At 39.9% G+C, this 15,504-nt stretch overlaps 1 protein-coding gene across 2 annotated transcripts in view; it reads left to right on the top strand.

The window, feature by feature from the left end:
• EXOC5 (exocyst complex component 5) overlaps positions 1-15,504 on the top strand; it is a 71,312-nt gene that overhangs the window by 28,771 nt on the left and 27,037 nt on the right. For both annotated transcript variants that reach the window (XM_030215142.1, XM_030215143.1), the window contains 5 exons: positions 8,060-8,124; positions 9,680-9,708; positions 11,864-11,973; positions 13,323-13,367; positions 13,463-13,603. In XM_030215142.1, coding sequence (XP_030071002.1) covers positions 8,060-8,124; positions 9,680-9,708; positions 11,864-11,973; positions 13,323-13,367; positions 13,463-13,603 — 390 coding nt within the window. The remainder of the gene's footprint in view (positions 1-8,059; positions 8,125-9,679; positions 9,709-11,863; positions 11,974-13,322; positions 13,368-13,462; positions 13,604-15,504) is intronic.

The following is a 15,504-nucleotide window of genomic DNA, read 5'->3' as shown; positions in this document are numbered from 1 at the left end:
AGTTAGTAAGGTTTTTATGTGTGTCCCAACTTGACAAGGCTTAAATGGACTCCAGCTCCACCCAAAATTGTTTCCGACTCCACAGCCCTGATCAGTGAAAAAATTATTTTCTCTAAATTGTGTTAAATCTGTAGTCTGTTAGCTTAATGGATATGTGTGCTTGTCCATGGGCTGAGTGAGTAGATGTAGTGCATGGGTAAAGGGTATGTTGCAGGTGGAGGCTGTGTGTGGGACAGGTCTTCTTATATATGGTTAAAAGTTTGTAAATGAGAGAAAGTGTATTGGTGTTCTTTTGTGAGATAATGTGTTGATTTGGCTACATATATCCATGTGTGTGACTCATCCCCTTACCCTATTATTTCCAGCAAACCTTCCCTTCGACACATGTCCCATTGTCTATTGTTGCCAGCTCTTCCACTCACCCCCACACATCTCCTACCCTCTGTCTCCTCCAGCCCATCTTCCCTTCCACACTTGTCCCTTTACCTGACTTACCTGCTTGTTCCTAGCTCTTCCCCTACACATCCACTGTCTCTTCAAGCTTATCTCACCTTATCTCACACATATATCTCATTATCCACTGTGATCTCCCCATCTCATTACCTAAGTCCCTTCCTCAACTTTTCTCCCCAAACTCTATCTCTTCAGACTATTTCATGAAAGCTGGCACAGTGTGACTTTCTGGTGGTGATTTGATTCATCTGGCCCCATGGCCGTCCTGGACCTCTTGGTCCTAGCAAAATGTGATCAACATAGTGCTTGAAATCTTGTGCTGTTCAGTTTCATGAGGACAGCATAGAACAGTGATTTTATGAATTTTTTGTTATTATAAACCACTTTAATCAAACTCTGATAAAACAGTATATCAGATGCTTGAATTGAGTAAAATGCTTTAGTACTATACTGACAGCACCCTAGAAACAGGACCAGGTCAAAAGTATCTGATTCCCCAAGTGAACATTTAGCTGTGACTCCCCTAAGGGGTGGCTCCTGGCACTTCCCTACTGTGCCTTCCCAACCAGAAACCAGCATTTCCCTTTCCCCTCCCTCTTCCCCAAGTGTCCAGCATCTTATCCTAACTTCCCTGCCTCCTCTGGGGTGGCACTGGTGTGGCCATCAGTGTATTTTAAGGAGATTTGATGGGACTGGCATGGGGTCTTGAGCATCTGTGTGTGCTCAAGGCCTGTAGTTTCCTGCCCCCCCTGAACTGTGTTTCAGAGAGAGCGGGACATGGCAGGCCTTAAGCACACGCGGATGCTGAAGGCCCTGTACCAGCTATATTGAGTGACCTTTAACATGCTGCCATGCCGGTGCTGCCATGGAGAAGCTAGGGAAGGGAAGCCACTAGAAATCTCAGGGGAGTAGCGAAAGGAAGGTGCTTTGCTTGGCATCCCAGGGGGTAGGGAAGGAATCTGCCTATGACTCCCATTAAGTACAAAGGTTAGGCATGTTAGTGCCACCCTGGGTTGCGCATCCCCTCCTGGAAGAGCTGTGTGTTGTAGGAAGGCTGATTGCACCAGCTGTCTTTGAATTGCTGTTTTCACCTCCAACTGGTTTGAACAAATTATATGGGATTTTGTGGTTTTGTTCATACTCATTAATTATGTAGAAAATTATGTGTACACGTGGAGGGGCATAATCGAATGGGGACAATCATCTCTAAGGGCGTCCATCTCTAAGGACGTTCCGGCGAAGGGGCGGGGAAACACGTATTATCAAAACAAGATGGATGTCCATCTTTCGTTTCGATAATACGGTCGGGGACGCCCAAATCTCAACATTTAGGTGGACTTTAGAGATGGTCGTCCCTGGTTTTCGGCCATAATGGAAACCGAGGACGCCCATCTCAGAAATAACCAAATCCAAGCCATTTGGTCGTGGGAGGAGCCAGCATTCGTAGTGCACTGGTCCTCCTCACATGCCAGGACACCAGTCGGGCACCCTAGGGAGCACTGCAGTGGACTTCACAAATTGCTCCCAGGTGCATAGCTCCCTTATCTTTGGTGCTTAGCCCCCCAACCCCCCCCCCCCCCAAAAAAAAAAAAACCCACTCCCCACAACTGTACACCACTACCATAGCCCTTAGGGATGAAGGGGGGCACCTACATGTGGGTACAGTGGGTTTCGGGTGGGTTTTGGAGGGCTCACATTTACCACCACAAGTGTAACAGGTGGGGGGTGGGTGGGCCTTTGTCCACCTGCCTGAAGTGCACTGCACCCACTAAAAACTGCTCCAGGGACCTGCATACTGCTGTGATGGAGCTGGGTATGACATTTGAGGCTGGCATAGAGGCTGGAAAAATGTTTTTTACATTTTTTTTAGGGTGGGAGGGGGTTGGTGACCACTGGGGGAATAAGGGGAGGTCATCCCCAATTCCCTCTGGTGGTCATCTGGTCAGTTTGGGCACCTTTTCGAGGCTTGGTCGTGAAACAAAAGGGACCAAGTAAAGTTGACCAAATGCTCATGAGGGATGCCCTTCTTTTTTCCATTATCGGCCGAGGACGCCAGTCTCGTAACCATGCCCCCGTCCCGCCTTCGGTACACTGCCGATATGCCCCCGTGAACTTTGGTCGTCCCCGCGACGGAAAGCAGTTGAGGATGCAAAAAATCGGCTTTAGATTATGCCGATTTGGGAGACCTCGGGAGAAGGACGCCCATCTCCCGATTTGTGTCGGAAGATGAGCGTTCCCTTTCGAAAATAAGCTAGATAGCCACATAATTCTTCAGGATGTATCTAGAGTGTAAGATAGTCAAGAGCCTCAGAAACTTGAATTGAAATCCTTCTCACCCCCTGACTGTATCACTTCATGTCCATGTGCCTTAGTTTACTCAACTGTGGCTTAACTGTAATAGTTCTTCTTTATGCATGCCACTATAGAATCTGTTGTGCAGTTCAAATACATAAACTGATAATAAAAGGTTTTACCACCAGAATTGTCTATGAACAAGTTACTAATGTTCAAATTGTAAACCCAGGGTAGATGATACTAAATTCTAAATTCTTTTTGCTATTATTGGGCTTCTAGCAGTACTGCAAGAAACTCACCAATATACATTTGCTCTCAAAATCACAATTCACCTTTATTTGATAAACTGCTAATAATAACAAACATCTAAGAGTTCACAAAAATAAAAACAAAGTGGGGGGAGGGGGACACGAGGTGACCTAAATTACAATAATATGAACAAAATGTTAAAAGGAAATAAGAGGAGAGGTGGAAATAAAAGCAAACAGTAAGTAATAATTATATTTAAGAGTAACTTGGTATAATTCCTTGTAACAGTCTACTTGCACTTATATATTTTTCATATTCTGCTATCTAAAAAAATATATAACTAAATTAAGAGTTTCTTTCACTGATCTCCACAACATAATTTACACTTTCAATATGAAAGAACAATTATAGAAATATTCAAAAAGTAAGATTTTTTAATTTATTTTTATTATATTTGTACCCCGCGCTTTCCCACTTATGGCAGGCTCAATGCAGCTTACATATACAGATAAATTGAGGAACCTAAAAGGCTTGATACGTTTTTTTCCTTTATTCTTCACAAACAGAACCCTACTACCAAATGCTGCTACCACTCTGCATTTCTGAAGGGATGATGTTGGCAGTGTGATGTGTTTTTATGCCACATATATGGCTTAGCACTATCCTGCTGAATTTTGGTTTTGATTTATGTTGCTGAAACTGGCCCAAAATCCTTTTTCGGCCTGATTTTTAGTTTTGTTTAAAATGTTTGATTTTTCGCCATTTTTTCTATTACGGCTGAAAATGATCATGTGTTTTTGGTGGAAGCTGAAAATTTGTGCTTTATCCCTCCTTCCCTCCCCCACTCTCCAAATAGGAATTTTTCTTCCTTCCAGACTTCCTCCCCCCCTCTGAGTGCCTTTTCCCCCCATCCGTTGGCCTATTGGACCTTAGAATCCACGGTGGTCTAGAGGTATAGTTGGAGCAGGAACGATCCCCAGTTACTCCTTCTCATTCTGGCTCTGCTGTCAAAATGGCATCGCTCTGTGGAACTGGGAAAGAAAGTTAAACTTATGTATTTAAAATAAATGCAAGAAGTTGTCTTAAGTGAGTTATTTACAAATGCTATCTTAACAGACCTAAAGGATGGCTAGATAAGTACAAATAGAGATGTTTAGTTCAGGCCACCTTATTTATATTGACAAAGAAAGGCCAATTTGATAAGAGAGGTTAAAAGAAGGTCTGAATTGACCAGTATTTGTGATAGGTGGCTTCTTTTAGAAAGGTAAAGCATATTCTGTAGAAAAACAGGTAATAAATGTTAATCTATTATTAAAGGTAGGTGAGAAATGTTATGTAATAGGTTTTCTATTGACCTATGCCATTATACTTTAGACTTTTAGCATACTTGCTTAGATTAAGTTCAGTCTTTTAAAATGTTTTGCTGTTACTATGGAAGTCAGTATAGATGAAACAGTTACCTCATATGTGTTTAAGGTTATAAATGTAAGCATTGGATTGTCATATTTCAAGGAGACTTGGAAGGAGAGAGCCTTCTCTCCCAGTCTTCCCTCCTTATAGCAGTAAGATATACTATTTAGCTTTAATAAATAGACCAATTTTACTGGTCCTGTGTGGGACAATGTATTTGCTTAAAATACTTTCTACAGCTTCTACCTTGACTACACCACTAGACCACCAGGGATTGTAAGGTAGTCTGGTATTGGGGGAGGGGGTACTCTTTGTATTTTAAAAAAAAGTTTTTTTTTTTATACTGGAATTGCAAGTAGTGCAGTTAATGATCTTACACAATAGTTTATAAGGTAAACAGAGTGCTCCAAATAAATGGTTTTGATACAAAATTTTAGCAGGAATTTAAGTCTGTAAATTTGCAATGATAAACTCCTTAGGAATTAGTTGCTCTGTGGAATTATGACATCAGCTGCCATTCTGAATGTGACACAAAGTCAGTCGCTGTAAAAGCACCATGGCTTTAAGTTTCAGTTTTCTTTAGCTGTGGTCCATGTGTGTGGACACTATTTTGCTTGGAAGTCTTTCTTTAAATTATTATATTCTGTGTTGGATTCTATGGGTTTAGCAGAAGGATGCAGACTGCAAGATAATTACAATCCCCAGTAGCCATCACTGGTTCACATTCACACAACCAAACATGAGGTTTCAGTTTTGGCCAAAACCAGGTGATAAATTTTAGCAGTTTTGGTTTCAGCCAAAAGCTTTCAGACTGTATCTGCTGCAGTTTTGGGTTTGGCTGAAACTGATAAAAGCTGTTCTGATGGCTTCTAAGTAGACTAAAAAAAAGAATTCCACTTGTCTCGTCAGACACAAAAATCTTAATCCACATGCATGTGCTTTCCCCTAAATGGTTTCTCTTGTGGGCAGTTTCTCCAAATGTGTTAGTTTTGCACATACTGTGACAGGATTGAACCTCAGTCCTAAGCCCAGGGTATGTGGAGTATAATCTCAGTCTCAAATTTATTGCTTATGCTTGCTATAGTATTTGCATGCTGTATGGCACATCATGTAATTTTTCTTCAGCACTGATTTCCTTCTTGCTATCCTCCTATACAGGCAATGGTTATGGAGTGATCTTGAAATTGGGAAAATGTTCGCTGTTCATCAATCTCAAGACTTGTTTAGTTCTGTCATAGTAATTTTAGGCCTCTCATTTACCTTCCTCAGCAGTTTCCCTAACCCATGATTACTGACTCTGGAGGGACTGCTTGTTTGAGGCAGGGTCTTGATGATGCCAAACTGCTTCCACTTTACAATGATGAACCTGATAGTGCCCTAAGAGGTATTCAGACACAATGAAATTTTCTTCTAGCCTTCCCCAGTCTGTACTTTTGAATAACTTTATTCCAGAGTTCTTTGGCAGCTCTCTGTACAGTGTATTTAGACCTCCTTCATCCAAGAGTATTTGAGTCATCCAAGTACTGTAACTTGAAAACAGGTGGACTCTATTTAACTTATTATCAGGTAATGACATATCTTTGAGGGGGCCCGGGGAAGCCTGGACTTTGGGCTCAGGTACTCCACCCCCAAAATTGCAGCACTATTGATATGGCTGATGGGGATCCTCAAGCCTTCTAGCAGAAGAGGTCCTCCTCTCTCAACTGGAAACTGCCCAATGTTGGCAGTCAGTGGCACTTTCCGTGGGCTGTGAGGGAGGGAGCTAGCGTAGCAGCTCAAATTGTTAAACTTTGAGTTAAGAATTGTAGGGGATGATGGAAAGCGGGAATGGGACAAAATTGTGCCCACCCACTTTGGGCTCAACTCCTCCCCCTTTCAAAATTAAAGGCCTGGATATGCCACTGTTATGGACCTTTAAGACAGTTTTTGAAACCAAAGTTAATTTAGGTTTGTGGACAGAAATGGAGTAAAAGATTATGCAATCAAGACTTCTTTGTTCTTACTCTTAGTTACATGTTAAATGTTTCTGTATTCATTCCTTCAGATTGAAAGGGTAAAGTATGTTGTATGGATCTGTGAAACAAACTCCTGTTTTAAATGCATTTTGAATTATATTTTTTAGATGACAGCATGCGAAAGATACAAGGGTGTGAAGTCTTTGATGCGCCATATTGCCTTATCTCAGAAGCTATTGAACTGTCATTTTGTGTTTATTTTTTTAGTATGGTAGCAGTGTATCACATGTTCCTATTTGCTACACTAAAGTTATGATTGCCCAAACAATGAGGCCTATATCTAGGCCAAAAAAATTAGATTTTTGTTTTGCTGAGCAATCTCTGTGCCATCTATAATATAGGACTGCATAATAAACCCTGAGAAAGGTACATCACGTTCCCTGAACGTGGCTTAAGAGAGGATATATAATCTTGGAAATATGTTAACAATTTTGAATGCAAGATAACTTTTCAAAGCTCTTATGCAGGTAAATAGCATTTGATATATGTCTGAAAATTACCTTCCCTCAGTGCAGTGCAGTTAAACATGGAGGTTCATTTACAAGAGGTATTTCCATGGGCTTGTTTAAGTTGGGGGAGAAAAATAATGCATGTTGAGCAGGGACTGTCTTGTATATATTTTGTGTACAGCACTACATAAGTCTAGTAGCATTGTAGAAATAAGAGGTAGTACATTTTCAAGCTTACGCATGTCATTTTTCGTGAAAAAGTATGCACACAAAAATAAGGTGCAAAAACCCATTGCTACTTGTACCCACAGCAACGTTCAAAGTGAAAGTATATGCAAAATTGAAACTTAGTACAAAATCCATGTAGAAAAAGTATCTGTGGACTCTGTCACAGTGCATTTTGAAAATTGTCCAATTACTATCTCATGCATGCACACCATAGTAAGACCATGGACGTTGTATGAGTCTGTTATGCCAAATCTTACTACCATAGTAGAAATTCTTTATATATATATATATGTATATATATATATATATATATATATATATATATATGATATTTAAAATGACTGAAGACACACTAACTGGCTGCAGCTTTGTACGAAATAAAGCACTAGGAACGGAAAAGATATTTATGCTAAAGCTGAGAAGAAGAGTAGAAAATGTGATCATGAAACAATCAGCCTTGTGAGCCCAGTCTAAATAGTACATTATTATTTTTTAAACCACAGGCTCTCAGTGATGCCTTAGTATTTTTAATAAATGCACTGCATTGATGACATACAGCCTCAGATGCTACAGTACAAACAAGCATTATAATTTTATAATGCAGAAACTATAAAAATGACCAGCCTGCCCTTCAGCAATTAACAGGACTGGTTTTCAAGATACTCACAACGTATGCAAATATATCTTGTACATATTCACTGTGGCTATTCTGAAAACCAGGCCTGATGCATTCTTGAGGATGGGATTTGGCCATTCCTTTGCTTAAGCATAGCCTTCTTTGGCCTCAGGTTAGAGTGCAGAGTCAGGAGGCAAATTGGAAGAGTAGAGTTTATTACAAAGAAACATGCACAGCATTGGAAAGAAATATAACAAGTAAGTATCAGAAGCTCTGAATGTTGAGGATAGACGTCTTCAGCATATTGGTCATCATACAAATAATATTTTTTCTCTTTTTGATAGATTAAAGAGGCAGCTGATATTATTCAGAAATTGCATTTAATTGCACAGGAGTTACCGTTTGATAGGTAAGTTTGTGCTTGGAAAAGATAAGAAATGCTAGGCTAGTGATACTCAACCTAGTCCTCCAGGAACCCTGTCCAATCTGGATTTCAGTATACAGTGAGGAGACATGAGAGAAACTTGCATGGGTTGCTCCCAGGGCCAGCTTAACTATTACGCAGACTATTTGGTCACCAGGGTAGTAGGTTCTGAGTTGCACCAAATAGGAGCTGCGGCCCAACCTGAACAATAAATCTGGAGAGCCACACAAACTCAAAGAGCTAGTGGTGCATACTTTTATTTATATATATATACATATATATATATATACACACACACACACACACACATATATTTATATTAGTGTTTCCAGAGAGAAATAAAAAGGAATCTAAAAAAGCAAAATTTAAACATTAAAAAAAAAACCCTTGTGATTGTATTATAGCACCATGCATGAATAGTACATCAGTGCTAGAGTAACTCACTAATTAATGAAGTTGAAACACAACACACATAACCCCAAAACCATCAACACCCCAGATCACTCCCTCCCCATCTCAGACAGCCTGAAAATACTCGGCATCACATTGGACTGCAACCTTACACTAGAGAGCCAAGTAAAATCAACAACAAAGAAAATGTTCTACTCAATGTAGAAACTCAAACGTGTGAAACAATTCTTCCCGAGGGCAACCCTTCGCAACCTGATACAATCAATGGTATTAAGCTACCTAGACTATTGCAACGAAATCTATGTGTGCTGCAAAGATGCAAAGAACAAACCTTAAAGAAACTTCAGACCGCGCAAAACACGGCAGCAAGACTCATCTTCGGAAAGACACGATTTGAAAGCGCAAAACCCCTCCACGAAAAACTTCACTGGCTTCCTATCAAAGAACGCATTGCCTTCAAAATATGCACTACGATTCACAAAATTATCTACGGTGACGCACCGGGATACATGACAGAACTATTTGACCTTCCATCCAGAAATACATCCGAATCAACACGTTCGTACTTAAATCTACACTACCCGCGATGCAACGGACTCAAATATAAATCAACCTACGCATCCAGTTTCTGTTACATCAGCGCACAACTATGGAACACACTGCCAAAAACCCTGAAAATTACTTACGACCACCTACAATTCAGAAAAACACTAAAAACTCGTTTAAAAAAGCATATCCTACCGACCCAACATAACCAACAGATTCCCCACGACACAACATCAATAAAGAACGTAATGGACATAACACAATTCTTCCGTTGAACGATCCCCTAATGTGGCAGTGCCACATGAACTTTATCTTTATTCTACCACATCATCACTTTGTATTTGTTTAACCCGGAGCTTGTAAACACCTCTCCGGCGCTATGTGAGCCACATTGAGCCTGTAAATAGGTGGGAAAATGTGGGATACAAATGTAACAAATAAAATAAATGTTGCAACTACTTAGTAATGCTATATACTGGAAGCAGAACAACTTTTAGTGTAACTATCTGTTTTAAGTACTGCTTTAAGATATTTCACAAAAATTTGTTTAGGTTGTAAATAACTGTTTTGCTTTCACTTACAGATTTGCAGAAGTAAAATCTAAAATTGCAAGTAAGTTGTTCAAATGTGATATGTATATTGATTCCTCTGATTCTATTCAGAATTGAACATTAGCATGTTTGAATCTTTATCTGTGGTTTGTTGTAAAATAGAAACATAGAACTTGATTGTGTATCCGGTCTGCCCATCCATACCAACTACTAAGTTGTACTAGCCCTTCCTCTCCCTTAGACATCCTCTTGAGCTCATCCTGTGCTTTCTTGAATTTAGATTTGGTTCTTGTCTCCACTCCATCACCTCCACTGGGGTATAGCCCAATGCATGATCCTGCATTTTTTTTATCATTAAAGACCAGACTGGGTAAATGGCACCCGGAATTTGGGTATCATAAAAAATCCATGCTAAGCACGATTCTATAAAGAGCACTTGTCCTTTTTATAGAATCTCACTTAGCTCGGATTTCCATGCCCAGCTTTGGGCATGAGGACTTATCCCAACTGAAACCTGGTGTAAATCCTGGTGTTCAGACAGAGCGCAGATCCCCCTAATTCTATAACACTGCGCACATCTAGGGAGAATGCCCCTGATGGCAGCCAGTCATAATAGCCCTGACAAAATAGACCCGACAAAAAAACCCTGACAAAACAGCCTTGTAACAAAGTAACCCTTGACATTTCACACCCTAACAAAACAGCCCCCTAAGAAAAAAATACATCACAAAAAATATAATAAACTACAACGGAAATCTCGACTGATAAAGACTCCTACCAGCATTCCATTGCATAAAGCATATATAAATAAACAAAATTCTATAGCTACAAACTGGTATTCATGATCTGTTCTGCTATTTAAAGAAACTTCTTCCATCAACATGCTAATTAAACAAAAATCATTATTGTCATCATTTTCATAGTCTTAACCAACCTTATCCTGTTTGGCAAGGGAAGATTATTAGGAAAAAATGCAGTCCCATATTCTGGACAGCCTGATTGGGCCCTTTTGTCGGGGGGGGGGGGGGGGGCTAACTTGTCAAGGGTTATATTGTGGGCAGGCCGTTGACTGCTATGTCAGGGACTATTATGTCGGGAGCTTTTTTTTGTTTGAAGCTTTTTTGACCAGGTACCGCCCCTGACCCACCTATGCTCCTTTCATGGCCATGCCCCCTTTTGGGTTACGCGCTGTGGGATTTGGACAAGCAGTGTTATAGAATAACGTGTAGCAAGATGCAGGCACAAATCCAAATTGGTGTCAATTAACATCAATAATTGTTGGCACTCTATTATTGCCATTGACTTGTTACCCAGTTTAGTTGTGTGTGCATCTCATGATCTCACGCAGATTTGGTTATCCTTTATAGAATCTGGGGGTAAATCTTTGCTTCATTAGATCCTCCTCACCCTTCCAGGATGAAGATTTTGGTATCATCTGCAAAGAAGCAAACCTTATCTTACAGTCCTTCTGCGATATAGCTTACATAAATGTTTAAAAGAACTGATGGACCAATTTTTGCAGCATACCACTAGTAATCACCTTCTCCTCTGAGTGAACTCCATTTACCATTACCCTGTGTCACCTCCCAGTCAATCAATTTCTAACCCAATTGGTCACGTTAGGGCCTATGTCAGTGGCTTTGGATTTATTTAGAAGATGCTAGTGTGAAATAGTGTCAAAGGCTTTCCTGAAATCCAAACTGCCTCGCTATTTGACAGTGAGAGGCGGTATATCAAATGTGGTGTATTTATGGTTTATTAGATCTAGCAGTCTGCCTTGATTCTACTTTATGTTCATCCAGTCAAAGAAATTGATCAGATTGGTCTGATAAGACCTACATCTAGTAAAACTGTACTGCCTAAGGTCCTGCAGTCCATTGGATTCTAGAGAGCAGAACTACAAGAACTTCCCTAAATTTCTTCAGTATGCTTTATCCAGTCTGGCCCATTGTTTTGTCTACTTTTAGTTTAGCTAGCTCCTATTTGTGTGTTTATATAGTCCTACTACTGGCCCTTCATGAATAAAGAGCAGAAATATTAATTATGCCGTTCTGCTTTATTCTTGTCAGCGTCTACTTATCCTTCACCTTTACCCTTGAGTCTCACAATGCCAGTTTTATACTTCTTCCTATCACTAACTTAAAAAAAAATGCTCCCCCCCACTTTCTGTATTGGTAACTTTTTCTTCCATTTAAGTACGGTTTTTCTCCCCATAGGTAAATATCATGATTTGGAGTGTCAGCTGATTCAGGAGTTCACCAATGCACAAAAAAAGGGAGAAATTTCTCGTATGAGGGAAGTAGCAGCAGTTTTACTTCACTTTAAGGTAAAGATTGGCTGTAATATCAGATTTCACACTGTATATAAAGATTTGAATGTATGCATTCTTTTGACCTTGAATCACGGTAGTAGGATGAGAGTGGTATCCACTTCCACTCGAGGCCACAGATGGATGGTTTTTCAGGATATCCCTAATAAATATGCTTTTCATAAATTTGCACACGCTAGAGGTACTGTGCATTAGTGCCTGATTCGGCCAAAAGGTTTTCGATTCAATTCACCCATACGAATCGATTTTTAAAAAATTTGATTCAGTCCTTTTAAATCTACTATCAATAAATAGAAAATAAAATTCATTTTTCTACTCTTGTTGTCTGGTCTTTTAATTTTTTTAATCGTGTCTCTGGTTTCCATTTTCCGCTATCTTCTCTTAACTCTTTTGCCAGGGTCTCTTGGTCCATTTGGCATTTCTTCTTTGTCCATATCCAACTCCCCTCTGTGTACTTGCCTCTATCTTCCCGCCATGTTGAGCATCTCCCCCCGCTGTATCATTATTCTTGCCCTGTTCAGCAACACCCCTCTCTGTCCCTATCCCCCCCACCATGTTCAGTATCAATCTCTGTCCTTATTCTTCCTCATGTTCATGTTCATCTTCCCCCCTTATTCCTGTTTCCCTCCTGTCTCTGATCCCCCTCTTGTCTTTCCTCTCCCAGGACCAGCACTCCTTTCCTTCTTTCTTGTCCTCCCCTCCCTCTTCCATTCAGCCTCTGCCCTCCTCTTCTTTCTTCTGTTCATGGTCTGCCCTCCTTCTGTGTTCTCTTTCCATCCACCCTTTGCACTCGCTCTCTCTCTCTCCTCAACTATCCAGCCACCATCCAATCGCTCTAACTCCCAATCCAGCATCTGCCCTCATTTTCTGTCCCCTTTCCATCCAGATTTTGTCCTCTGTTTCCCCTCACCTCTTCTGTCCAGCCACTATCCCATCTCTGTAACCCCAAATCTAGCATCTGCCTCCTCTCTGTGTCCCCTCCTACCCTGACACCTCTGCTCTGCTGATCGCCGGCATTTACACCATGTTTAACAGGTATAATTCTGTTATCCAAAAGTTAGGTGTGGGATCCACTCTAAATGCTGTTTTATATAAGGTGCACACCCTTTATAGAAGTGCTTTGTGAAGAATTATTTTAAGTTTTGGCATCATTTATTGGATTTCCTCCTGAATATTCGTTTACTGGATTGAGGAACTTTTCTGGCCATAGAATTAATCATTCTGATAAATCTATATCAGATTTGTATTTATTTTTGGTTGCAAACCTATTACATTTATTCTTTTAACTGTAAAGTGTGTGTATTGTTATCTCTGAGACACCTTGATTTATTTGTATTCATTTCTAGGGTTACTCCCATTGTGTTGACGTGTATATAAAGCAGTGTCAAGAGGTAAAGTCTCAAAGCTTTATTTAACATTTGAAAGGCATAGATGGTTTCTGTTTTCTGCTAGCAGTTATCATCATTTGTCATATGTTTTTCTCTAGGGTGCTTACTTGAGAAATGATATATTTGACGATTCTTCTATGCTGTGTCAGCGAGTGAGCAAGCAAGTTGGAGAAATTTTCAGCAGCCCAGAGGCTGTACTGGCCAAACTTATCCAAAATGTTTTTGAAGTCAAACTACAGGTATTCTCTAGTGTGGCAAATCAATCTTTGCTTTTATTGTAGAGCTAATTATAGAATGAAATGTGGCTTATAAGTGTATGACTCTGTTATGCCCAAGCCTTTGGTACGGGAACCACGTGTACTGGCAGGATGCCCTCCTTAGCTTACCTTTTCAGGAAGTTCACAGAATGCATTAGAGCTGATTTGCCAAGGCTGCAGTGTTTACACGTTATACTGGAACATAATAATGGAGGCAATTTTCAAACGCCTACTCAATTGAAAAGAATGTGGGTACTTTTTAGTATTTTGATTTTACACTGATTTTGAAGGAGGATAAAGAAGCGATGTAGGTTGTTCCTCTGTAAAAGATTAGCATAATCTATACGAGTTAAAATTAGTTGCATGCTTTGCATTTGCTTTTTTGAGTGGGCAACTGAGAGAGAAAAATAGCAAGCATATTTGTGAAAGTGTCATGTACAGCTGTTTTGCTCCTGTTTTCCAAATGTACGTGTGGGAATGTCTCATCGCAGTGTAGCTAAATGCACTTGTGCTACGGATGAGTCTACCTACTCTTAGCCAGAGGAGCGCAATTTTGAGCTGAGACATTTTGCCTGTTTAAACGGCTTAGAAAATTGTCTGCTTCCTATGCACAGCTTCCAATCTTCAAAACCGTTTCTTTAAATGACAGATACTACCTAGATAAATTTTTTTAACCAGTCGGCTGGTCTTCAGGTCTCAGTTTACTATTTTTTGGGCATCTCAAAATGCAGCTTAGCAGGTGTTCAGAGGAAAGCCATTGTTCACGGGACACTGTTCTGGTTCTTTGTTTTGTGGTGGTTTCTCCTGGAACTCTGAATTTATCCCTTTTGAAAGAGATTCAGGGAGTTTTGTATGTTATAAAAATACTACTGAATAGGGGCTGCACAGTGCCCTTCAAAGGCGGAGCTTGAAAGTGGTTGTTCCTTGTCTCAATCTGCTGGTTGATGGGCATAACCCATTGGTTCTGGACTAGTCTAGTAGGATTCAAGCGGAAAAATTTAGCAGGTAAGACCAAATATCTCCATTTACCTTTTTGGCAGTTGCAGCACACTGGGCTGAACATTTCAATACATTGTTCACAGTGACTTCAAGATCTTTTTCTTAGCTGGTGATTCTCTACATGGAACCCAGCATTGTGAACCAGTAGTAGTAATTAATTATCCTGTATACATTACTTTGCCTTAATCCATATTCAATTTCTTCTGCTATTTTGATACCCAGTATTTTATAGTCGCAAGATTTCTGCAATTTTTCTCAGTTCTCTGCTGTTTAAATGCCTTTGAATTATTTTGTCATCTGCAAACTGTACCACCTCACTTGTTGCTCTTTTTCCGAATCAGTTACAGATATGTTAAACAGCACAGGCCCTAGTACTGATCCTTTGGGGACTCAACTTTTGACTTTTTTTCCATTTGAAAAACTGGCCTTTCTGTTCTGGTTATAGTACAGTCTGTTCTGGGGATGTCACAACAAGAATAAAATAATATGCAAAATATTTCATAATTCAAAGAATAGAAAGGTAATATACTTCACTTTATATTTCCAAAGCTTTATCCAGCCCAGTAAATATAAACCCCCAAACCCAGTCTAATTAAAAATGTTTCATACAACCATATTTTGAAATGTTTGTGAAACCACAAATAGTTGACGATGAAGTGATGAAAAGGAAAACCTGTCATCATTTGTTTAGTGCTGCCAGGTATGTACGATGCTTTATAGACACACATAGTACAGTCCTTGGTCTTTAGAGCAAGACGTAAAGACCAAGAACAAACAAGAGGCTTAATATTAAAACAGGGAAACTGACTGGTAAGAAGTAAATTAGATGGGTTGTAGGTAGGATTAAACCAGTTAGGGACAATTTTAAGTTGAGTGGTTAGAAA

The sequence above is a fragment of the Microcaecilia unicolor genome, chromosome 9 (genome assembly GCF_901765095.1).
Source record: "Microcaecilia unicolor chromosome 9, aMicUni1.1, whole genome shotgun sequence".
Taxonomy (NCBI): Eukaryota; Metazoa; Chordata; class Amphibia; order Gymnophiona; family Siphonopidae; genus Microcaecilia; species Microcaecilia unicolor.
Note: the sequence above shows the minus strand (reverse complement) of the source record. Positions and strands in the feature narration are given on the sequence as shown.